Raw genomic sequence first — 25561 nt, 5'->3', positions numbered from 1 at the left:
TGGAGGGAGGCTCCTCTAAAAGCATTCTTTTGAGATATTATATGTTCCTTGGAATTTAGTGCTAAGGGAAGGAAAAACTTCATTCTGCTTCACAGTTCTTATGTTTAGTACTATCAACCAGAGGCAGTGTTTTAAAGCTGCTCTTCTCTTTGGGAACTGTGCTGTTTGCAATCCAGGATATACAACTCCACTCATGATTGAAAACAGAAGCTTCACCTACAAGAATACTTTGAATTAATTCACCTAAGGAATGTAAATTTTCCAGCTAAACTCAGCTGCTCTTCAAGTTTCCCCCACATTGCTTGTTTGTCTGTGGCTTTTCCCCCAACAGCCTTATTGCTCAGAAACATCTCTGAGCAGCTCAGATGGTCTGAGCCTGTTTGGCCTGGTAACAGAAGGACTGCCACTTTGGATAGAATTAAAACATTTTCAGCAGGTAAGGTCACAGGATATTAAACTATGCCATCAAACTTAGCAGCCTGTCTACTGTTTTTAGGAACTTGAGTAATTTTGCAGACCAATTCAAATACTGTATACATGACATTTTTGTCATCAGTTTTGTTTTACTGAAGCCTGGAGTTTCAGACCTGCTCTGTGAAAACAGTATTCATTTGCTGCCTTTGTCAAGACATTTACTCGATGAGAAAGGAATCTTTTCCCTCTTTGTGCAGTATTTGCTTGTATGAGACATTGTAGCACTGTTGTACAGTGTGTTTCAGAGACCAGAGAGGAATGAAAAATCAATGCATCAAATAGCAAAATAACCCCTAATTTCCAGATGAGGGTTTCTGGAAAATTTAATGTAAATTACTTTTTAAATGGCTGTGTGCATAAAAACCATCTTCCTCCTTAAAAGAAGTTACTTACATAGAAAGCATTCCATCAAATGTAAATAACTCAAATGTTAGGAGATTCAGCCACTATGAATCCTGAAGCAATACAGATTAAGAAAAGAACAGCAGGAGCAAAATTTTCAAACTAATTTTTATCTACTAATTCAGTATTTTCTTTCTTCACTATTATCCATCCAAGGTACAAAGCACTTGAATTTTGAGGACTACTTGCCCAATAGTGCAAACACAATTTAGAAATCCTCTAATAATAAAAATTTTTCATTTTTCAAGCTGAACCACAAAAATTCAAACAAATACCATAAAAAACAAATAATTACATTATGTTTAAAATTATAAAACATTTACAATATTAATAAAGAAATGAATCAGTGTTTAAATTTAATTTGAAAAGGAATGTGATTAGAATTCTCTGCATATAAATAACTAAACAATTTAAAACATCCTGTCCAATTTTAAGTTTCTATGGTTCTACCCATTAAAGTATTGTCTTGATATGATGCTACGTAGTAATAGGAGCTACTACCACCTACTGATGAGAAGGAGTAAGAACTCAAGGTATCATGCAGATGTGTAAACACTTCCAAATTAGGCCTTTTATCATTTCAGATCTTGGACTTCTATTGCTTAAATATACCTTTTTTTTGCCATTAATTAGTTCAATACTAGTTTCCAGTTCAAGAAACAATAGTCAGACTTACTCTGTTTTGATTTTCAGCATTTCTTCCACTGCTTTATTCTGTAAGAGTTCAAAAGCATTAGATGCAGTCTTAATGTTTAATATAAACATATATACGTTTAAAAATATTTGTCACTTAATTGATGCTACATATCTCATCCCAGATCATCCTACTATCTAGTAGTTCACATCTCTAATGTTCACTGTAAGTTCATCTCTGCTGTAGGCACTTATTTCCCATTTCATGCCAGCACAGCTGACCCACAGCAGCGTTCCTCTGCCCACTCACACACAGCAGAGCTTTAACAAGGGGCTCTTCTGTCTGGGACATCCATGGCAACCTCTGCTGTGACATTAACTTCCCTTTGACAGAGCCTTGACATTAGCAAGTGACGCAATATTCACTTTCCAACTCTTGGCATGAGTCAGATTTAGCAATCTGAATCTGTTTTTACTAATTGTGCAATCTGACATCCAGTTCACTGGCGTTAGACCAAGAGCTAAGTGTCAGGCTGTGCATGTTAAAATTCACTAGAATTTGGTGTTTGTTTTGCTGCCAGGAAAACAAAAAAATCAAATCAAACCAACAACAACAAAAAAATCACATTAATACTTCACAACAGGTCAACAGCAACTGACAGGAGAAGGATAACATACCTTGGCAAGTCTCTCTTCAGCAATCTCCTCCTCTTTCTCCTTGAGGTACTGAACATCAGGATGTTTCTGATCACTAGAAAATTCAAGAATGAGAAAAAAAGTTTCTCACAAACAGAGGAAACCAGTTGTAAAAATATGTTCTCCAGATTAAACCAGTAAATGGGTGCAGTTGTTTTCACATGTGTTCATACTCAAAATACTGAACATCATGAAACAACTCTGGAAGGGTTTAAACTTCTATACACATTTTCTTTCATCAGAGTATAGAGAAATGAATGTTTTAATGGAAACAATTACAAATGTAATAAATATGCAACAGTTTGTTAGACAGCTGTGCTGGTTTTGGCTGGGGTAGAATTAATCATCTTCATAGCAGGCATTATGAGGCTGTGTTTTGAATTTGTGTTGAACATAGGGTTGATAATGTAGAGATCTTTTTGTTGTTACTGAGCAGGGCTTACAAAGAGCCAAGGCAAGGACTTCTCTGCTTTCCATACTGCCACACTGGCCGGGAAGTTGGGGGTGCGTGGGAGGCTGGGAGGAAACACAGCCAGGACAGGTGGCCCAAACTGACCAAAGGGATATTCCAGACCATGGGACACCATGCTCAGAGTATAACAAAGTGAGGGAAAAAAGGAGGAATACGGGGATGTTTGGAGTGATGGTGCTTGCCTCCCCAGGTAGTCAATGTGTGTGATGGGGCCCTGCTCTCTTGGAGATGGCTGAACACCACACCAGCCTGCCCATGGGAAGCACTGAGTTAATCCCTTGTTTTGCTTTGCTTGTGTGTGTGCATGACTTTTGCTTTCCCTATTAAACTGCCTTTATCTCAACCCACAAGTTTTCTGGGTTTTGCTCTCCTGATTCTCTCCCTGATCCCACTGGTGGAAGAGTGAGCCAGTGCCTACGTGGGGCTTGGCTGCTGGCTGGGGTTAAACCACAAGAGCAGCTTTGGGATGGAGGTACATGATTTATTAGTTCACGATGTTCATGCATATGCAGACTGCAGAAGGACTTCCTACAAGATCACTGCTCAGTGGTTTTGCCAAGTTAAGAACATAAAAGATTCTTCTATTCAGAAGACTTCACTAATTTTTATTTTGTTAGTTTTTAATCAACATGACATTGGATGGAAGTAAGAAAACACATACAGTTCAAATAACTCATAAAACAACTTTGTCCTTGTTGTGTGCCATAGGGGAAAAACTTAATTGGTTAAGAGTTTTATAATTGCATCAAGTACAATAAAAGTTATTTTCAGTAGCTTAAAATCTTGTGAACAGATCAGGAAGGTTACTGAACAATGATACTGTTTCTAAGGCTTTCTGCTTAGTTTTCAACAGACACTTGAAAGTGTGTTGTGAATTGAAATGGAAATCACAGGAAAACAACAATGGTTATGTTGCCACGGAACACTGGTTTTGTGGCTTTGTTTCTCACAGTTTGTGTAAGTTTTCTGGACCAAACTATTCCACAAAAAAGCATTACTTTTATGTTCCTCACTTGTTGGATTCCTGACTTGGGACTTTGGGATATAATTTGGATATGCACTAAGAACTCCCTGCTTCTTTTAGTTGATAGGAGTTGTAGTTTGAATAGACCAAAGGCTAATTGTATATTGGAGGCTTTAAAAGTTCATTTATGTCTATATTAAAACATGCATTGCATTTGTTTGGACATTCCTTATCTACTGGATCCACAACTACACAAATGACATGGCAGTATATAATACCCAGGAATTACTATGCATATAATGATTTTACATTCTATTTCCCTTTATAAAACTTTGTTGCATTTAAGAACTTGTGATTTAAGGGCCATAAAGTTTACAAACCAGTAAACGATTTTCATAGAAAAGTTTGAGTCAATCTCTAAATATACAAACAATGTAAGACCATATTTCAAATAAAACATGTAAATTTTATCTTAATTATTTCAAGATAAGAGAAATTTTTAATGTTTTATTTTACTTTACCTGTTCTTGCTTGGTCTCTGAGCTTCTACAAGGCTCTGTAAACTCCTGTTGTTCTCCACCAACATCTGCATTTCCAGACGCAAGTTCTCCAACTCATTTAATTGTTCCTAAGCAAGTGAAATTTGAAACATTTTATTTGAAGACCAAATTGCAATTCTTGTTTTCATTTCCAGTTGAACATGTTTTTGAGTAAAATAGAAGACAAAAATTATTTATCAGAAAACAAGCCTGGTTCTCTGGCAAGTACCTGCATTGCCCCTCCATCTACAGTTGCATTAGAAACTTTGAGAATAGATTAGAACTGTTTCAGCAACAAAAATGATGTTACCATCTGACATTCATGAACACAAAACAGCACAGTCCTTGGAAAAATGAGATTTATAGACCTTTCAAGCAAGTTGTCACCACTTGTTCCCAGCCTAGGTAAAGGGAAAACCAAAACCTGTCTTTCTGCTTTAATGAACATACTGCTAAGCAGAGCTCATTAAAAAAAGTGCAGTCTGCAGTCTTTCTCATTTTAACCTTACAAATTGCCAGCAGAGATTAACTCATAGTACCTTCAGCCTTAGAATTTCATCATTTTTTGCTCTTCGTTCTTCATTCAGTTCATGCACAAGGTGCTCCAGATTTATTGCAGAGGCCCTTCGATCAGCTATTTCTTGCTCATGAGTTTCCAAAAGCTTGGCCAAATTCACATCAAAATTAGGAGGAGTTTTTGGACACTGGCAAGTCAAAAAAACCAAACCACACAAACTATTAATAAAGGACTCTTTCCCCTATGTATTGGTTACATGTTTTAATGCTCATTGGAGACATGTATTAATAAATTCCTGGCAGACAAATCATCAATAATTACAAACTATGTGGAAGTGTTTCTCTCACAAATGCCATACCTGAGGAAATGTTACTGAAGATGAGTCCACAAAGCAATCTATTTGCTTCATTTTCAGTTCATATTCATTCTTCCTGTTCTCCAGTTCCTCTGTCATTTTGTCCAACTATTAGAAACACAGAATTAAAGTAGCTCATAATACACACAAAATAGGAAACAAAACAGCACTCAGTTCTTTATTTTGAGCAAGCTTAAGTACACCACAAGTTATTTTAAATTAACAAAGACTTCACTTTCATAGCTCTTCTATTTAGCCAATCACTGTAAACTTTCAATAGTTGTATGCAACAAGCATTACTGAAAACATCTATACATCTAACTATTGTGTAGTTCATCTGAATTTTGTTCTAGTTAGTATTTGATTTTCTTGCCTTGCTAACACAATCTACCTTTCAAAGGGCTTGCTAACACAGAAAAAACCTATTATGAGGCTGGCAAACATCACTGGTCAAAGTATGATTTGATACAAAGACTTTAGTGGTATAGATTTGATCAGTTTTCCCAAGAGAATATGCTGACTTGACAAAAACCCTCCTCTTTCAAAAAATAACTTATCAGAGTCTTTGCCAACACAAATATACTAGACTAGTTAGCACTATGATAGTTGTGACAACTAGAGCTAAAATTTGGACAAAGGTTTAATATAACTGCTGAGCTCTAAAAATGATGTGGTAGTTTGGAGCTTCTGCTAAAGCTCCAAAAAGCTAAACAGCTATCTCGATTGCATAATGATACCATTTGTGGATAAGTGTTAAGCAGAGGAAAAAGTAATCCCCTAAGTTACACTGCTGATAACCTCAGGTTACTCTGTTCTTAAAGGTACTGATAATTTTACTCTGCTATCACAGTAAACGTTTTTGTGATCTCTAGACAACATTTCCAAAACATTAAAAGTTACCTAATCTTTGTTCAGAAGTTTTTTAGCTAGACTCTTACTACTTTGCTTTGACAAGAAGGAGCAATGCTCTTCACCAAGAGTCCTATGTACAAGATGCTCTAAAATGACAAGTGAAACCTTCTTCAGAAGCTACACTTAACCACAGCTCCCTCTCTAACTGTGAAAATTTCTTTTTTACCTGCTCCCTGAGTTCCTGGATTACAGCTTCTTTCTTTGCTATGTCTTCCTGTGCACACTGGAGCAATGTATCATGTTTCTTAGAGGCCTCTGTCAGACTTATCAGCTGATCAGTGGTATGACGCAATTCTTCACACAGAAGGTCCCTCTATTTCCAGTCATTGGATGAGTAAAGAAAGAAGCGTTAAAGTTATTGCTCTAAGTCAGTTGTTTCAAGATGTTTTGCCATTGATGCCAAGATTGCTACCAGCTACAAGCATCTCCCTTTTCCTTCTACTTTCTCATCATGAATTATACCAAGCTTTCATCTATAAAGTTCTTATTTTAGCATGTTTTCTTATTCTTGGTCTTGTTTGCAGAACAAAAACGAGAGCTTTGCTACCACATAGCTTAAGATTCTTGTGGAAGATCTTTGGAATCAACCACTATTTTAAAGTATGATGTGTACTTAAAAAGAGATAGAGTTCTCTAAATAAGAAAAAAATGTATAGATTTTAATTCATGCTGAAGTGATTACAGCTTTTTTAGTGCACTGATATTCTGTAGATACCTCTGGATTTATTCTAGGATCTATACTCTCACCCTATCTGATGGGGCATCATACCTACACAACTATGTTAACCCATAAGGAGAAACTGTGTTTAGTACTTTAAATGCCACCTCAGATTAGTTCCTCTTGTCCAGTTAAGAAAGCATGAAGAAATCAGTAACTGAAGTATAAAGTAAAGGAGAAACACTATAATTTTATCAGGAGCCAGATATACCCAAGGATAACACTGAAACAGGAACTGGCACTTCAGTTAAAAAAACCAAAAAACTCCAAAGTGATCCATTTGCCAGACAACTCAGCTTTGGGTTTCAGAACATCACTTTTAGGTACAATTATTAATGAACATAGTCTGCTTATTTTTAAACAGATTTCCACTATGTTTAATGTGCTTTGAGAAACACACACCTCCCCAGAAGACTTTATTGATGCTATATGATTGGACTAGCAAATCTAATCACAGATGATCTTCTAGAAATTACATGTAAGGAGGTGCTAGTGTTTTTGACTGATGGACATGTTCAACAAAATAAAGGTGACAGTAGTAATAGAAAAGGCATAGTTAAAGAAAGATACAGTATTAAAAAGCAAAACCATAGCTGAATCAAAACTGTGCCCTAGATCTGTTGCCAGCAGGTGGAGCTTTTAGTTAAAATTATGAGTAAAGAAAAGATATTACTGAATATAGTGCAGTGGGGGAAGTGATAATGTAAAACATAACATATTCTTCTACCTATTTTAATTTCTCAGCTGCATCATCTAAAGCTGCCATTAAATTCAGCTGATGATTCCTTAGTGGCCTTAACAAAATTAAACCAGGCTCTTAGCATAGGCTTTTATGAAGTAGCTTATAAAATATTTATGTCAAGTAACATGACAATTTAACAGAATTTGTCAGGTATCTCATGAAAAATTCTTTTGAGAGCAGCTTAACTGGCTATAGTTTGAACTAAAATGAGTTCAAGTTTTACATGAGCATTTTAAGCAAAACCACATCCAATTGGTCTGGCTGAACAAACAATCATAATACACCAATATTAGTGTTTTTACCTCAATGTTATCAGCTATTTCTCTTCCTTCCAAGGCTTCCTTCAGTTCTTCAATTTTCTTCTCCTGATCCTCTATGATTCCCTTGCTTTCTTCTTTTGCAGCCAGAACAATATTATACTTGTACTACAAAAAGCATTAAATTAAATTTAAAAATATTTTAGAAAAACATGTTATCAGGTAAAGTTAGCAACAGAAGACAAACAAATGTACATCACAAATCTTATGATGACAATACATTTAGAAATCAGTGTCAGTGACTAAAACCAGAATGATATATTGTACTTGCTGAATTATACAAACTGTTTTTAGAGATTAGTTGTCAGAATTATACAAAAAGATTATTAACATAAATTAGCCACCACAATAAATATTACCCACTAAAACCACTGTTAAAGAGATAGCCATATCAGAAATCTGTCTCATCAACACTTTTCTATAGAACCTTTTGAATTAGTACTTCACACATAATATATTATCTAAAGCATTCTGTTGATTGCTCTGTCAGTTTGCAAACCAGACCTATTTTAATAAAGCAGAGGCATCATATTTATTCATAGTTATTCAAATACACAGTTATAGTTCTTTATACTTGTTTTCAGATGTAGAACATCGTAATACCAGCAACATAAAAATTCACTCCATCAAAAATGAATTTACAATTCAGCTTCAATTGTTGAGGTCTTAAATTGCCAATTTCTGAGAAACTCTAAATGTGACTGTCAGCTGAGTGGAGTTTACAGGATGTGAGCAGGTCCCTTTAGAGACATGGCTTTTTACCCACCACGTGGAGAGGGTTCAGTTTTTGAGACAGCCTTAGGCATAAAATGTTCAGAAGATTTCAACATGTCAAAACAAAGAAGTTTCCTTCTAAAACACTACAGCAAGTTATACTGTTTGAGACCCATGATAAGACATGTCATTGCCTCCCATTTCTACAGAACGATACCATGTCCTTCAAAATGACAGAACATACATTTATATCCTCGAGCTCTCTTGTCAGCCCATCTATGGACTCAGTTTTATGATTAATTGAAGACCTCAGCTCCTGGATCTGTCTCATCAAGTCAGTTACAACTTCCTGCAACATAAAAAAAGTTAATCCTGATAAAATACATAAAAAATCTATATAATGTATTACTGGGCTTTTTTTTGTATATAATTTGTCAATCCCAAATTTCAATCAATCATGTGAAAATGAGTCCTCAAAATGCACATGTAAAGAATAAACAGAAAATTTGTTGCTAAATCACTGGCTTTTGTTCTAAGCACTTTAACAAAGAACTAAATAACCTGCAGTGTTCATTAGAAGAGAAGACTGGCCTGCTGATTTAGTCTTAGTCTGTAATGGGTTTCTAATAGGAGAACAGAACTATTATAATTTAAGGGTACATTTGCTTGTAATGGAAAAAGGCACATTCAAGAAACACCACTGCACTGACAATACTAGATGATTCTGACCTTATGCATGTCCGATTTTTAGGTTTATGATGGAAAAAGCAATACTTACCATTGCATCATGCTGGGCAGTACAGGCACCATGTGATTTCTTATGCCTGTTTTACAGACAGCACATATACTTGCACTAGGGGAACTCTGGCTATTTAAGCTTTCATACTGCATCAGTCTTTACATAAAGAAGTGCTTTGATTTTATTAATAAAGATACACACGGTCACATTCTTGCAACACCTTTCTTACCTTTTCCATCAGCCCATTACAACAAAGCCCTGACTGGAAGGCTCTATTAATCATCTGGGGAATTATGCATTGTTTAGGCATTGAATGCTTTTGTCCAGTAGATGGCTTTACCTTCAATTTTTTTGTTAAACTTCAGGTTTTGTTAACGTCAGTTAACTTGTGTTTTCTCTAAATGCATATCAGTTTCCCACCTCCCTGCAAACTCATGCTAGGAAAAGGTAAGAATTATTTTACCTAGCTATATAGCCAGGATTGCCTAAAAGCACAAAATTACTAAGCAGCAAAGGAAGGCTCTGGTCTTTCATCTCTACTACAGAACATAGTTATCCACAAGACTGTATCAGTAACAGAAATAAGCCCAAACCTTATCTGTATCGTTTGTCTTCTTCAAAGAAGCAATAGTCTCTTCAGCAGCAGTCAGTTCCTGTTCCAATGTCCTCAGTTTTGCTTCCTAGAGGAAATAATATTTGTGAAGGAGTGTCTTCACTACCTTTGAAGTATGTTTTATAAAGCACTAAGTCATGAAAAAAGCCCAAGGAAGTAAGTCGTTAACCTTACCCAAAAAATTAACCAGTAGCTCAACAAAACAATACATAGCCCAAGCACTCTACATTTATTTTGCTGGTAATCAACCTAACAGTCAGTACACCAATAAAATTATTATTAATGCCCAAGCAAAGCCATGAACACAAAATTTAGATATTCAAATCTGCCATTGTACCTGCTGCTCACACTGTGTTACCATTTCTGAAAATGGTTTCTCCACCTGTGCTTTTTCAAGTACTTTCAAGAGCTCCCTGGTGAAAAAAACCACATTTCTAGTGAGAAATATGATCAAAACATAAGAGAACTTTAACAAGAAAAAAGTGATATGAGTTTATCTATTTGTACTTAATTTCTTAAGAGTTCTTCAGTTATCATATTCTCAGTGCTATACAAAAGACTAATGGTTTAGTTAATAGCCTTACACTGCTATCAGTGGCAGGACTTTGACATGAAAAACTATACAATGAAATTACTTTACATTAAAATGAAGTGCTGTTCTGATTTGGAGAAAATAAAAAACCCATCTGGGGGAAAACACCTCTACAAGTGGGAGCCCCATCTGAACAGAACATATAGCACCAATGAGGTCAGATGAAAATGAACCCCACTGCTAATTAAAACTTACTTTGAATTGTTTTCTTTGTCTTCCTGTAACTGCAATGTTAGTTTTTCATTATGTTCTTTTTCTGTTTTCAGAAGCTGCAAAAGGTTCTAGAATATCAAAACATATGTTTGCCATACGAAGTTACAACGTAAGGTCTCTAGAGCAATCTAAAAGAAATAAAAATCTAAACAAATCTTTAAGATTACTGAAAAAAAAAACCAACCACCCCACAAAACCTTAATTGGAAACTGGAAGATCTTTAGTTGGTCCTGAAGAAGTTCAGAAGTAAACCCTTATTTATATTAAGTAATCAGATCTTTTCACCTGCCATTAATAATAATTTCATATAGCTATGATGTTCCTCAATATTCAAGGCTGTGAAGGGAAAAATTAGAATTTTCAATTGTAGATTAATTTGGGGGCATTTTAAAATACTGTATTTGTTCAAAATACTAAAATATATGAAATTTAAACCAATAACATTCAATCTGTCAGTATTCTTTTAAACATGAATAAGGAAAATTTATATCAAACTTCCTGAGCAGGCACCATGCACCCTGCAGAAACACAGGCAAAATCATTTGCAAAAGCCCTTGAGCAACCTTACTGCTATTTTGCAGTCACTGCAGTCTGACAGGCTTTCAAGGACAGCACCAACTAAATTGCAGGACAGTGATCCACCACAAGCCATAGATCATTTTAACAAGATCACATCTACTACAAAAAATTTTAAGAAACTGCTTTGTAAAGATAGAATAATTAGGCTAGTCTTGGCTAGCCCTGAGATAAAAGGTCATCTCAGCCTTTCAATGTCAGGATTCTTTTCCAAAGAAGTTTCTTATTCCTTTACTAATTAACCCATCTCCCTCAGCATTTCCAGAGCAATTTCTTCAGCCTAAAAACTTACTATTCATGATGCTGTTGGATATTTCTGATAGCCTGTGGTTGAAAAAATCTTGTACTAAGTTTGGAAAAAGAATTTGGGTACATCGTCCAAATGAAATCACCAAGAAACCTATTACTATTGTGGAATGTTATCAGTGATACAATAATAGGAATTAAGCAATCTGGGTTCTGTATAATTAAGTCCTTTAAAATCCTTGACTGTCTTACACAAAGCTCAGTTTTCATTGCTTCTGCTTCTTGCTTCCTGTCCTCAAGTTGTTGCTTCAGCTGGTCCGTCTCAAACTTCGCTACCTCCTGCAAATTGTCGTAGTCATCCTGCAGGCTTGCCTTTTCTTCAAGAATCTTTTCATGTTCTAACCTTTATAAAAAACCCAAAACAAATACTCTAGTAAGGGTTTGTGTCCTTATAAAAATACTCCAATCAAATGTATTTTAAAATATTAAGATAATATACAGAGTACAGTTATTACAGAAAGAAGTGACTGACATAAATGTTGACTCTTTTTTTTAAAACAGAGACACCAAATTTATGAAGTGCATGGGAACTTGAAGTGGCATTGGCCGAGAAGGCAGAGAATACTTTTTCTGATCTCTAGAAATAATTTACTTCTTACAAAATTCTACTGAAATTTCAGTAGAAATGTCCTGTGTCCTGATAATGGAGTTAATAATTTAAAAAATTTGGTTTTTAGCCAGCTGTTGGACAAAGGACTCTGCTAGAAGGATCCTCAGTATCTACACATGCTTAGTTGATATTTAGGTTATTTATCCTATATAAAATCTTTATTTATTCTGGACAAGTTTGGGTTAGTCCCCTCTAAACTGTGGCACTGAAAAATAATTTAATTTTTTGCAAAAGTGAAAAGCAAAGAGGGGCAAAAGAGCTGCTACATAAGTGTTATGAATCATGTTACTAAATGAGGAATACTCTTCAAACAGTATTTCTGCTAACACAGAACACACCAGTGAAACCACAGCATTTAATTTCAATTCCAGGTTCCTGGTCTTACAATGCCTCAAAAAATTACTTCAGCTAAGACATGATCTGCTATAATGCAAGATGTAGTTAAGTTTTCCAGGAATAAAAACCAAACCCAAAACATAAAACCAAAGCACAACAAACTAAACAAAAACTGCAATGAAACCCAACATAACTAAGCCATGTAAATAATTAAAAACCATACTGATTTTCATCTCCTGATAGTAATAGCAGTTATTGCAGACAAGGCAATGACCTTTTCTGGCTTTGATACTCAAACTTCAGTTATTTTTTATGATTTCTTTTTGCTTGTATTTTTAGAGCAGAATCATTATGTCATCTAGTACATGTGACCAGACAAACAAACTGTCTCTTCAGTCACTTAACTTTTGGAGGGCAGCAAGTTTATAGATATATCCTATTTAATGAGAAAATGATACAACAAAGCAAAATTAAGGTAGCCACATTTTGTTTTCTTTCTAATAATTCCGCCATGTTGCCTGAAATAGGCATGAAAGAACTGAGAAAAAAAAAACAAACACAAACCCCCCAAACAAACAAACAACCCCCTGCAACAAACAAACAAATCCCAGCAAAGGACAAACATAGAACAATAACTTTAAAGAAAACATGTAAAGTGTAAGCTCACACACAGGAGAGGATGACTGAATCACCAGATGCATCCAGAAGGGATGACAAGGCATTGTACTGAACTGCCAACATACCTGACACTGTCCAGCTGGAACTGTACATCCATATGTCTACCAGAAAGCTGACTTATTTCCTTCTCTTGCTTTTCCCTAAAGGCATTATATTCCAATTTTACAGAAGACAGCTCCTTGTCTGCAGACTGCAGGACAATGCGCAAGTCATGGACTTCACTTTTTAATACTGTCAAAAAACCCCAAAATAATTTACATGTTATTTGGAAAACTGTGCTAGATATGGGATACACAATGCTACAGAACTTGCTGGGAAAGTCTCACAAACCTCTGCCCGTTTTCAGTGGAATTACTCTTGAAAGTCACACACAAAAAGGCTTTGTGAATGGAAAAGGTCAACGAAACACTGACTTTAAGTAAAGGTGAATCAAAAATATTCCAGAGAATATCACTGTAATTTCCATAGACAATAGAGGTTTTATCCTTTATTTTTATTTAATATTTTCTTTTTAAATACTCTATCTTGTACCTCCTTCACATTCAGAGTAAAGACAGAACCATTTTGAATATTGTATACTGTGCAAGACTAGGCAAAGATGATCTGCAAGTATTAAAATTTCTGCTTTATTAAAAAAAAAAAAATTCAAACCAGTACGTCTAACAATGCAAACAGTTACTCAACATGTGCTATTGTTGATGTAAAATAGAAAGACACCTCAAAACTTTTTATGGAATTTCAGTATTACAAAGACTTACTATCAGCCTTGCTTTGACTGTCTTGAAGCTGCTTTTCAAGTGATTTTATCTGTTCAAGGAGCTCCTGGCGTTCTTTACTCCAGTCATTCCTTTCAGATGAAAGAAGCTTGAAAAGCAAAGTAAAATTTTAAGTAGAAAGAAGTGTAGGAGTGGCTAAGTCACAGACTAACAATAAGGTAATGATGTATTAAAGCATTTCATCAACTGATTGTAAACACATTTTTCTTTAAATTCAATATTTGGTGACTCTGAAATCCCCAGAAGTCCAAGGACAAAAATAAATTGTAAAACTGAAGACATTACCCTATCTAAAAAGTTCATTTAAAAGGAACCCAGAGCTTAGGAGTTGATATCACAGATATGATAAGTGAGACTGATCTGGAAAGAATCCAGGCTTTATTTCCTTTTCTATGATAAATCAACCCTAGCAATTAAGCAAGACTTGCAAATATTTGATGGGTAGTTCCAACTGAAATGAGTATTTTCAGCATTCCAAAGTTTAAAATTTCCTTGTTACTATTGTTGTTTTCCAGAAATCATGAAGTTGGCCAAACCCAACCACAACAGTGTTTATTTGCTTATATTTAAGACCAAGCAGGCTCAGATGCACAAGATTTTAAACAACAAAACCAAACTCAAAACTGCAGTGTTACGTTAAATGAACCTTCTCTGCTCACTCCAACTCCAGAGGGGTTGGATTAGATGACCTTTAAATCAAACCAAACTATTCCATGATTTTAAGTCCTTGTCTTCCTGCACAGCCATGAGTTATGATGCTATGTAAATTTGTCAAAATGAAAGTAACATTGCAAGACCTCACCAGACAACACAGCAGTATGACTGTATTATAGTTACTTGAGCCTTGTATTGCATTGTTCTCTCACCTCCTGTATTTGTGCAGAGTGATGCTCCAGTTTATTAATATGCTGCTGGAGTTTTATATTCTTGCTTTCCTCTTCATCCAGCTTTGTCTGCATTGTGCTCAGTTGCTCCTGTGACACAACAGACACTCAAAATTAGAGCACCCATCTTGCACTTATTTTCACATGCCATATGGCAGTCTGCGCATATTAAATATAAAAACGTCAACAAGTTTCTATTTTTATGACCTGAACCAACAGAAAACAGAACACTCAAAAATAAACTGGTATCTTAAGTAGCTGATTTCTCCTATTTCTAACTAAACTGCCAAAACACAAGAAAATCCATCAGTGTATACAAGGACTGAATCCAATAAACACTTAGTTTTCAGACACGTGTTTATCTTGGAGAAATAAGGCTTTAAAAAGGAATAATTCAAAACATGCACTAGTTAAACTCCTTACTGAATCTCTCCACTATGGTAAGCATCAAAGAGGGGTTTTGGCTGTTGTGCCAGGGTTTTACATGCACTGAAAGTTAGTTCCAGCTTCTAGAGAGTAGTTCAGATAAATCTGTAGTGCTCTTCTATGTGACAAAAGACTTTCCCTGCCCACTAGAAAAGATACAAGGCAATGTATAATGGTGGACAAGCATTGTTTGGCAGGTTTCTTCAAACAATGCAGTATTAAATATTAAGCTTGTGTATTGTTCCAAATGTAGCTGTCAACTTACAAAGAGGACTCCTCAGAGACAAGTTATCAGGTTTAAATAGAAAAAAGTACAAACACCCTGCATTAAACTAGTTATGATTTCCAACTCTCAAATCACTTTCAGTATTTTTGTTGTAAATCCTCTTTCAAGCACAAGGTATAGAGAACTGTTTATTGTTAAGTATTCATGAGGGGCTTCAGTTTCCCATGCAAATTAGAATGCACTTGATGAGGGTAAAGCACTTCATGGTGAAGCCCCACTTTATAATAAAGTTGCACATACACTTCAGTTTTTATTCAAAACATTCACCTGTGCCACTTTGAGCTCCTCAGCAATAGCTTCACATGCTTGTTCACTCATCTCTGGAGGAACTGGCTCTTTCAGAATGTCATCCATCATCTCTTCAGAACGCTGAAAATCTTCAAAATTATAATCTGGGCTAATTCGTGGCACAAGGCGAGACCTTAGCTGGTAGGCTTTAGTTGGAGTGGTTATGTTCTGTTACAAAGATTACAAAGCAGTCTTTACTTTAACTGTAAAATGAAATTAAGACTTTGGTATGGTATTTCTTAATTCTCTAAGCAGAATGATGAAATAAAATGTGTAAAGTGGCTAGTTCTGAACCACTACCTCTTTTTCAGATTTGTCATCTGATGACAATACCAGTCATTTAGTTAATAGTACAGAACTAAAAGTAGGCTATTTGGTTTATCACATATGGAAAACACTCCAGAAAACTAGTTAGGCTAAGGGATCACAGAAATGACAGTCTGTACTCTTGTACAGCTCAGGAGTAAGTACATGTGGACTTAAATAAATTTATGTTCATACCTTAAGACTTTCTCTATGTAGCTTATGTAGCTGAGAGACTTCTCGGCGCTTGTGTGCTTTGGTTGCCTCCAGAATGTTTTCAAGGTGCTGGTTTGCTTTCTGAAGGGATTGAAGTTCTGATTCCAGTTCCATCTGTTTTTTCCTGTTTAGGAAGTATTTTACTACTGTCAAAACTACTCCATGAGTATGTCTTCCTATCAGTAAGAATATGCTGCAGTATTGCCAATGAGCAAACTGCAGCTGAACTTTCACCCAAACACAGAAATGCATTATTTTGAGAAGAAAGGCATCACTGCTGTATTCAAAAGTTAAAAAAACGTATAAAAAAATTAAAAAGCTAAGCAGCTTATTTGTGCCTGCATAATGAAGCAAGCAGATGGATAACTAAACATGTCAGAAAAAAAAAAATCCATTACATGGTAAGAAATAAGCTGAGAGCTCTGCAGTTCCTTTTATGAGAAAGTGATATCACCCATACCAATATGGTTTTAAGCTTTAAAAATGTTATCCAGTTATATGAGAAGTCTGAACTGGAGCTTGCCAGGATTTTCTTTAATCCTTTAAAGACCCCTTTTTTTTTTTGAAAGTGCTGCTCTGTTAAGATTATTTTGCCCTCTAAGAGTACTTTAACTGAAATCCAACAGTTGAGCATAAATTTAGGAATAATTTTCACTAGGTATTTTGCAGAGCTACACACTGTTGCTGTGATAGTTGCCATTACTGTCATAATGGCAGGGTCAAAGTCTACAGACAAATGGAAATATACTATTTCATCTCTTGGCAGTTTAATGCAATCATTTTCTCTCACGCTCTTGGCATCTGCAACAAAACTTAGGGAACAGAGCAGAACTTTAGTCTTGACTGCAATTGGACAGCAGAAAAATTAGCATATGTTGTTTTTGTGAATTTGCCATTTTACTCTACTTTTGTTCAGTTACAGCATATAGTTACACCTGCATGTAAAATTAAGTATCCAGTTACTCTGAAACTGTAAACAAGTTTAAAATTTAGTGAAATTTAATGACTCCAGAGGCTGAAAAGCACGTATCTGTTTGACTTCACTCCACTAAGAAAATGTTGGTAATCGACAATAAAATGCATACATACTACCAAGAAAGCAAGACATTCACAAAACATGGAATACATAAAATAGAAATATACTTAGTGGGTAAAAAACCAAAGTAATCAATATATAAAAATTCAAATAGACTATTGCAACTAATGATATGGGACAACTGATGGATTGCTAAATTGCTAACCTCAGTAGATCATAATACTACTATTTATAAAGTTCATAGGATTTGCTACGCAGAAATCTAACAGTAAAAATACAGATTTGTACAATTGCCTGACTAAACAAGAAGGATATTAAAAGCTACTTTGAAAACATAGAAGTGGGGAGCCAAAATTGTGCCTGATGCTTTTAGAATTACACTCTAATTTCACTGAAATCAATAGAAAGCAACAGTGTAAGGTACAATTAAAATAAATAAATAAAAAAAATCAGGTCCCTTTTACTTTCCAGGTTTGTATTACATTTGCTGGAAATGCTATTTTTCTTTTATCAGCAGTAATAAGATTGCAATTTTTCAGAAATGCAGTTAATCAAGTGAAGTCATGTATTATTCACATGCATATGAACACTGGAGGTATTAGTGAGGCCATTCCCATTATCTTGTGCTACCCTCCAGGAAAATAATGACAGTAAATTCTTTACTACTTTAATAAGGGCATAGTAGACCCTTATCTCATATTTAGATGTCAAAGCAAATGGACATAAGTGTACTACTGACACCATCATGTCTTTGCTCTGATTTGAATTAAACCTTTGTTCCCATAACAAGATAACAGTATTATAATCTTTGAAATTGAGGTTAAAAATTAACCAACAGATCAGCCAGAATTTTCTGGAGTGCTTGGATTCTACATTTATGGTGACTCAAACTCGCAGACTTTAAATGATTGTATTAAAAACTACTGTTGCACAAAAACAAACCCCCAAAATACCCCTCTCATTCTCCCCCACCCCCATCAACTCTTACTTCCTGTCAGTGCTTCCACCTGTAATATTTCAGTTACTGCAAAACATTTGCTCTACATGGAAACTAAGCCAAACTCTCCCAGTGCTGTTAAGCAGGCAACTACCAGAATTCAAGGCTATGTCCATCTCCTGCATATTGTGAAGCATTTTTTTTTGCATCTAACTATCAAGAGTGGCTTTGGAAAAGACAAAGAAACCTCCAACAGCGCAGACATACCTTCAGATTTAATGATGGTTGTGCCCTAGTCTGGGAATAACCCAGTTCAACAGGAACATACTCTGTGTGCATGCCATTATTCTTAACCTGGCCCTCTCTTACATGCAAAGAACAAACCTAGTCAGTATAATCAGGATCTGAGTCTTTCAAAAATCGATATGAATAATGACTTAAAAACATTTAATTACAGATATTTCAATACTGTTTTGTCTCACTTGGTTAGCTCTTTAAATTCTTCATATTCTTGCTTTGAAGTTGCCAGTTCAGCTTGGGTCTGTAGCAGACGAGCTTTCAGCCTTTCAACAGATGCCAGCGAGTTGCCTTCCGCTGACATGGTGGTGGAATATAAGCGGTGACCTAAAGAACAAACATAGACCCTCTGAAATCACAGAGCTGCTCAAATACCTAAAGTTTTACTAAAATGAAAGTGTTTGTGGGCTTTTGAACAGCATAGTAGCAATTGAGATTGACAAAAATAGGTATTAGGAACAGCCCGACATGAAAACCAGTAAAATAATATTACTGCAGTCTTCATGATAAGTAAGGACCACAAAATGAGATTATAGATGGGTTTCACAAGATGCAAATCCAAATTCCCTATTGCTTGAAGGCCAACATGAATACGGTTAAGTAAAATTGTTTTAGCAGTCTTCAGGTACCACTTTGAGGAAGGCAAAAATACATCAAGACATTTTCAACACTATACTGCACACAACAGAAACACAATAAGCACATTTAGCTGGAAAACATTAGAGTGTTTTTACCTCCAGTACTTTTCTCTGTGGCTGAAGCTTCCAAAAAAGCTTTTTCTAGCTCTGCAATGGTCTGAGCATCAATTTCTTGGGCCTTTTTAACTGACTGTAAAGAACGAAGTTTTTTATTCTCCTCTCTGAGATTATGGTTCTCCATGGCGTACTTTGCAATTCGTGGGTGTTGTTCCATCTGTAGTAATCAATATTTTATTCAACAGTTTTGATTTTCCAGACAATGCTATATCTACCTAGCTGTTACTCTACTACCTTTAATAAGGATTAAACTGTAATATAAAAGGAAAAGAGGTGCTCCCTACAGTGGTTAAAGCTAAGCATTTTTTGGTTAATTTTCTTACTGCCTTGGAATCTACTCACAAGACAGCGAGTTTACATCTTATGTGTTTACTCTTTTACTTGTATTAAAGCAGTAGGATGCTTTTCTTGATGCTCTTGATACCCTTTTCAGTTTCAATTTTGAACTTTGGCTTTCTTAACACAATCCTTGCATGCCGTATTAATGTTTCTGTAGTCAATAAAGGACTGTCCTGAACTTCATTTCCTCTCCTCCTCCCTTTCCTTTGAAGCTCAATTATGAGCTACAGATTCATGCTACCCTGCCAAGACATTTCCTCTTTTTCCCTAATTGTGCTTGGAGGAAATTGTTTTTCAAGAATTTGCCTTCTCTGAGTTTCTTTGTTCTTCAAAACTGCCTCACAAATGATACCACACCTATCCAGACATCCGAATAACCCAAAGCTGTTCTTCAAACAGCTCCAGGACCACGTCACCCCTTACATGTCCATCTGGCATATGTGTTATCCCTCAGAAACCCTTGCATTATTTGCATCCTGCTCTTTCCCTTTCAACTGATGTCAGAGCTTGAAGTCTGCCATATGAATGAGGATTTGTGATTTGGAGACTTCCTTAATTTGCTGAAAAGAGACTTAGTCCTCTGCCTAACCCAGATCAGGTGGCCTGTGGCAAGCTCCCATCATGACATCACCCTCACTAAACTCTCCTCTTAAAACTCAAGCTCTAAATCCAGCCATTGTCTCTTCCATAGGGAAACTCCATGTATTTGAATGCTTCTATAAAGTAACCCACCACCCAACCTCTTCTCTGCCTGTCTTTCCTAAAAGGCCTTTATTCACCTACCAAAGGACTACAACACATGAGCCATTCTCACAAAACAAAATTGTTCCAGAAAAGAAAAACCAGACTTTACCTGTTCTCTGAGTATCTGCACTTCCTCTCTCAAGTCATTGAGGAGATCACCTTGCTCTTTTGGCAGTAAAATTCCACCAGCCTCTTTATGTAATCTCTCCAAGCGAACAATATGGTCTTCCCGGAATTTAACTATCATTTTATTGGACTGAACAAATTTTTCCTTCTTGGCACACAGTTCTTCTAGCTGAGCAACTTTTTCTAATAAATTCTTAGAAAGTACATATAAAGATTAGTGAATTTTTAAGGTGCCCATCTAACACACATATGCACAGGCAGACAAATCATGCAAAATCTCAGTTAACAGTAATTTCGTGTATATACAGACTATCATTTGCAGCAGATTTGTAAAGAGCAACAGCTCATTCCAAAAACCCAAATTACACAACATGTTGCAAAAATTGTACTTAGAAACTCCAATATGATCTGGTAGAGTAAGTATTCAGTTAAACATCTCAGATGCACATCACTAGAGTGCCTGTTTCAGTTAATTTTCTTTAGAAAAAATAAAAATTCATTTGGCTGTTTCAATACTACATCGTGACCAAAGGACAATAAAATGAGAATGAATGGGAGATTTGCTTCAAAAAACACAGTACTGATCCAAACACTCAAAACCACACTCAAAATCAAGTAAAACAAAGAAGCCTTGTTGTTCTGTTCAATTTTCTAAAACTAGAAAACCCCAGTAAAACTTCCAACCCCCTAGAATTAAACATACTATGAAAGCTATCCTATGGTTTGTCGGAATTTGAAAGACAAAATAGAAACATAGAATTATTTTGGTTGGAAAAGACTTTTATGATCATCAAGTCCAACCACTAATCCAGCACTGCCAAGTCCACCACTAAGCCATGTCCTTAAGTGCCACATTTACATCTCTTTAAAATACCTTCAGGAACAGCAACTCAACCACTTTCCCTGGCAGCCTGTTCCAGTGCTTGACAACCTTTCCAGTGAAGAGTTTTTCCCTAATAGTCAAACTTTTGTGTCTAAGTGGTGGAGCAGAACACTGACTACTTCCCCTTGGGTTGTGGGGGTTTCCTTCTGCTCCCCATCTTATATCTTACAGCTCAGGGGGCTGGGTACTCCAAGAATCACTGTTCTTATTCTGTTAAAGACTAAGGCCAAGGCAGCATTAAGTACATCAGCCTTTTTCTCATCCTTTGTCACTATCTTTCCCCTGGATCCAGTTACAGCTGGATTTTCTCTTTAGCCCTCCTTTTGTCGCTAATATATTTATAGAAACATTTTATGGCAGTGGCCAGATTAAGTTTGATTTAGGCTTTGGCCCTGCTAGTTTTCTTGAAGTCCTTCTGAGCACTACAGATTTTATCTCAAATGTCATTTGACTAAGTTCCCTTGTTAGCAAACCTTATTATCTTTAGACAGAGTATTTTTATTCAAAACCAAGGAAAATCGTTAAGAGAGTCAGTTTCAATATGCTCACTGGTCTCTCACCAGAAAGTACACTGAATATACTTAGAAATATCAGTGCTTTCTTACCTTCTTTTCACCTTCTGATTTCTCCCAAAACAACATTGCTTCGAGAAAGCTGCTCATGTAATTTATGTTCTTGCCTTTTTCAACGGCATCTGTAGGGGAAGTCAAAGAAACAAATGCCATATTTATTAAAATACCACTTAGGCAGGTTTTTCTACATACATAACACGACAATTGTGTAAAGAAAATTTGAATAATTCTTGGAACAGTGTAATTCTTCCACTAAGATCATGTGGCATACCCAGAGCACACTGTTTGGACAGTAAATCCTAGTCACCTGCAAGTGCTGATAAAGAACAGAGCTAATGTACATAATTGTATAATTAACAAAGTTGTTCAAGCATTAAACGGACTTGCAATGAACTTTTATTAAAATAAAAGAATCAGTCTGTTCAGCTAAGCATATCTATAAAATGCAAAAACCCTCTGAAATTAATTTGATGACACTAACCCATTATTAGCATTATTAGTACAGTTTGTACATATTAGAAGTGGACTGACTCGTTTATGAGAAGGAAATTTAGGAAAATAAGCTTGAATTATGTGGACAATTAGTGGCTTAATCTGGAAGGAAAGTGTCCACACAAGGGATTAAGAGGGTTTAATAATCCATTTAGAAATTAATTCAAAATAGCATTTCTGAATATTCTAATGCAGACAAGTCTACTTATTTATGGAATACTAATCACTAGTATCTAGGTGCATAACTACGTTACCATAATTTAATAAATTTTAAAATGCCATCATGTTTCTGAAGTAGCTAGAAAGCAGATTTTATGTTTGTGTGATTGAGTATTACAAACAATTTAAATGCACAGAACAAACACAACTCTGATATATTAGGTTCTGCTCAAAACTCCTCCTCAGTGTTTAAGCATCATACTTGTTCTCCCTCAGAACTCTATCATGGATCTAAACATTGAGCCCTCTGTCAATATTCATGAACCATGATTCAGTGTCCTACCTCATCACTGACTTGTTTTTACCGGTTAAACATGTATGCTAATACAGAAGTACTTTTTCCTTAGGAAAACTCAACCCCAGATGCTTGTATTATATTAGACAAGGCTTTCTATTTTCTGTTGTAACTTCTCTTGCTGTATCTTCTATTTCTTGGTAAGGTCAGGAAAGAGTTGACTCACGAGAACAGTAAGAGTTACAAAGTTTACCACCTTGCAATCAAACATTATCAAGCAGCACATTTCAGTGAGAAACATACATACTAGAAAGCTCTGCTAGGATTTGTATTGCAGATAAAATAGCCCAGTGAGAAGCTTATTGAAAATTACCTAAAAACTCTATTTCCATCTTACACTGAAATCAAACATCTACTGAAAGTAAGCATCCCTCTTAGGTTCTTCTGGAAGGGGCAAAAAAGGGGCAGAAAAGGGGCAGAAAAAAAATCCAGTTCCAAGCTTAAAAAGAATGCAATGTTGTGCCTTCCCTCTGGCCTAAATGGACAAGGAATCACATGCACACTTTTGGTTACTTAAAGGATTAGGCAGCATATCTCTTTTGAAGTGGAAGAATATCTAGGTATCATAATAAAACCATAGTCCATTACCCGAACTTATGAGGACGAAAACAAAACCACATTAACAAATTCTACAAGGTATCAGATACAGGTACAGGAAATGGGATCCATAAGGAAAATGTGACCCCTATAGGTCAGTTCCTACAAAAATATTAATTGTTCAGAAACTTAATTAAGGCCCTCAACCTTCTAGGCTACAGAAGTAGCAAATTCTCTCTCCCTCACCTCCTACTCTTACCTTGTGATACAGAAATACTACACACAGATGGCACTGAAGTAAGTTGAGCAAGCTGCTCTTTCAACTTCTTGACCTCAGCTTGCAGCTGGCTCACGTTTCCTTGTGTGTCTTCATTTACTATAGCCTTTTATAAATAGGAGAAAATTAGGAAAAGGTATAAATAAAAATCTTACATGATAAGAGAAAACTCAAAGAATGCAAACCAGTAAAATTACTGAGAACTCTTTCCATCTTAGGAAAGGAAGAATTCATGGGAAAAGCAGAATTCCATTCGCTGAGAAACCAGGAAGTTGCACTTTAGAGAGAATTAGAGGTTAAAAAATGTAATGTTTTCTGCAGAATTTTTTCTGGACCTTTTTCACCAACAAAGCAATATACATCAGCAACAATTTCAGCTAAATGCCAACATGCTTTTAAAAACCCCCTCATGAGAAATTACATTTTGGGCACTAGGATTTATATAGAACTAGTTAACAGAAATAACATTAAATCAGAAATTTTAATGACAATTTATATTTTTAATAAAGATTTACTTTTTACTTTTCTAATGAAAACAAGCTCTGAGAACAAGCAATGAATATATGCTATTAACTCTTACCTTGTTTTTAATCAACTTCGCTCGCTGCGCAAAATTAAGAGTGGACAGTGTTTCACCAAAACACTTGGATCCTGGGTGAACATTTGCAATTATACACGTTTTTGCATTACCACCAAGAGAATCCTATTTGAAAACATGGAAGTTAGTTTTATTTGCATGTTTTTCCTGACAATAAGAAGCTAAAAGATACTGTGTATAATTTTGAACAAATTGCAGAAAGAACTTCGTTTAACAAATATCCACACAGAAGGTAAGTTTCTTAAATTTTATTTCAAATGTGGGTATAAAGGATGTGACTGTAAATAAAGACTCTATTTAGGTCTTCAAAATCCTGACTATATTAACAAAGTGAGATGCTTTCTTCATCTGAACAGCTAAAAGAGGAAAAAATTCTAAACAAAAAGTAGTTTTGGTAATTAGCAGATTAGTGTTCACACGACTTTCAACATCATCTGTTGATTGTTCCAACCTATCTTCCTTCTGGTTGCAACTGTCAAATGAACAAAATCACAAACCACAGACCAAGAATATAAAAGGATCATCTCCCTTTTACATGCATATCTTCAGCTATTTCTGTGCTGTTACATAAGTAGCTCTCAAATCTCAGGAGAAGGCAGCAGTTTTACCTAAAGACTGAAAAGTCTGGTACTACAAAATAGTCCACAAGCCTCAATGGCATTCTCCCTCTAGTAGTAGGGAAGATCATGTTTGTGGACATCTTTGCACTATAGACACCTCAAAAAAATAACCATTTTTAAAGTAACAGCTCACAAAGTTGTAATTCTCTTCCAATTTCTATGTATTTTGGGTTACATTGGAAGAACATAATTCCTCAGAGTCTCATCAATCTACATAGAACTGGGATGGAACAGAGAAATTTTGCTGTGATCACAATACTGTGTTGTAATACAAATACTGTATCACGTACAAATACTAGAATACAAAAATATACTACAGATATTCATGTACTCCTCACAGAATTTTGGTGAGTGCTGACATCCAACAAGCACACATAAGCTAATTCTGGAAAGCATGTCAAATGTCTCAACACATCTCTAAATATTACACTTTGATACACATTATTTCCCAAATTATAAGGATGAAAATGTGTGCTTTTTTAAATTAAACCTTCCAAATACGTAGTAGGAGCTTGTAAGAATAAATAGATTTGTCTT

General features: G+C 35.6%; 1 protein-coding gene across 1 annotated transcript in view; it reads right to left on the bottom strand.

Annotated features, from left to right (window-relative positions):
• Positions 1–25561, bottom strand: part of KIF15 (kinesin family member 15) — a 35272-nt gene that overhangs the window by 1728 nt on the left and 7983 nt on the right. The window contains 23 exon segments of the mRNA XM_069007527.1: positions 1553–1590; positions 2188–2260; positions 4163–4269; positions 4720–4884; positions 5056–5160; positions 6131–6277; positions 7727–7849; positions 8700–8804; positions 9788–9874; positions 10145–10220; positions 10595–10680; positions 11687–11837; positions 13184–13349; positions 13877–13982; positions 14761–14868; positions 15758–15946; positions 16280–16421; positions 18753–18894; positions 19302–19479; positions 20515–20724; positions 22020–22108; positions 23789–23912; positions 24387–24509. Of these exon segments, the coding sequence (XP_068863628.1) occupies positions 1553–1590; positions 2188–2260; positions 4163–4269; positions 4720–4884; positions 5056–5160; positions 6131–6277; positions 7727–7849; positions 8700–8804; positions 9788–9874; positions 10145–10220; positions 10595–10680; positions 11687–11837; positions 13184–13349; positions 13877–13982; positions 14761–14868; positions 15758–15946; positions 16280–16421; positions 18753–18894; positions 19302–19479; positions 20515–20724; positions 22020–22108; positions 23789–23912; positions 24387–24509 (2840 nt within the window).

The sequence above is a fragment of the Aphelocoma coerulescens genome, chromosome 2 (assembly GCF_041296385.1).
Source record: "Aphelocoma coerulescens isolate FSJ_1873_10779 chromosome 2, UR_Acoe_1.0, whole genome shotgun sequence".
In the NCBI taxonomy this organism is placed as follows: Eukaryota; Metazoa; Chordata; class Aves; order Passeriformes; family Corvidae; genus Aphelocoma; species Aphelocoma coerulescens.
Note: the sequence above shows the minus strand (reverse complement) of the source record. Positions and strands in the feature narration are given on the sequence as shown.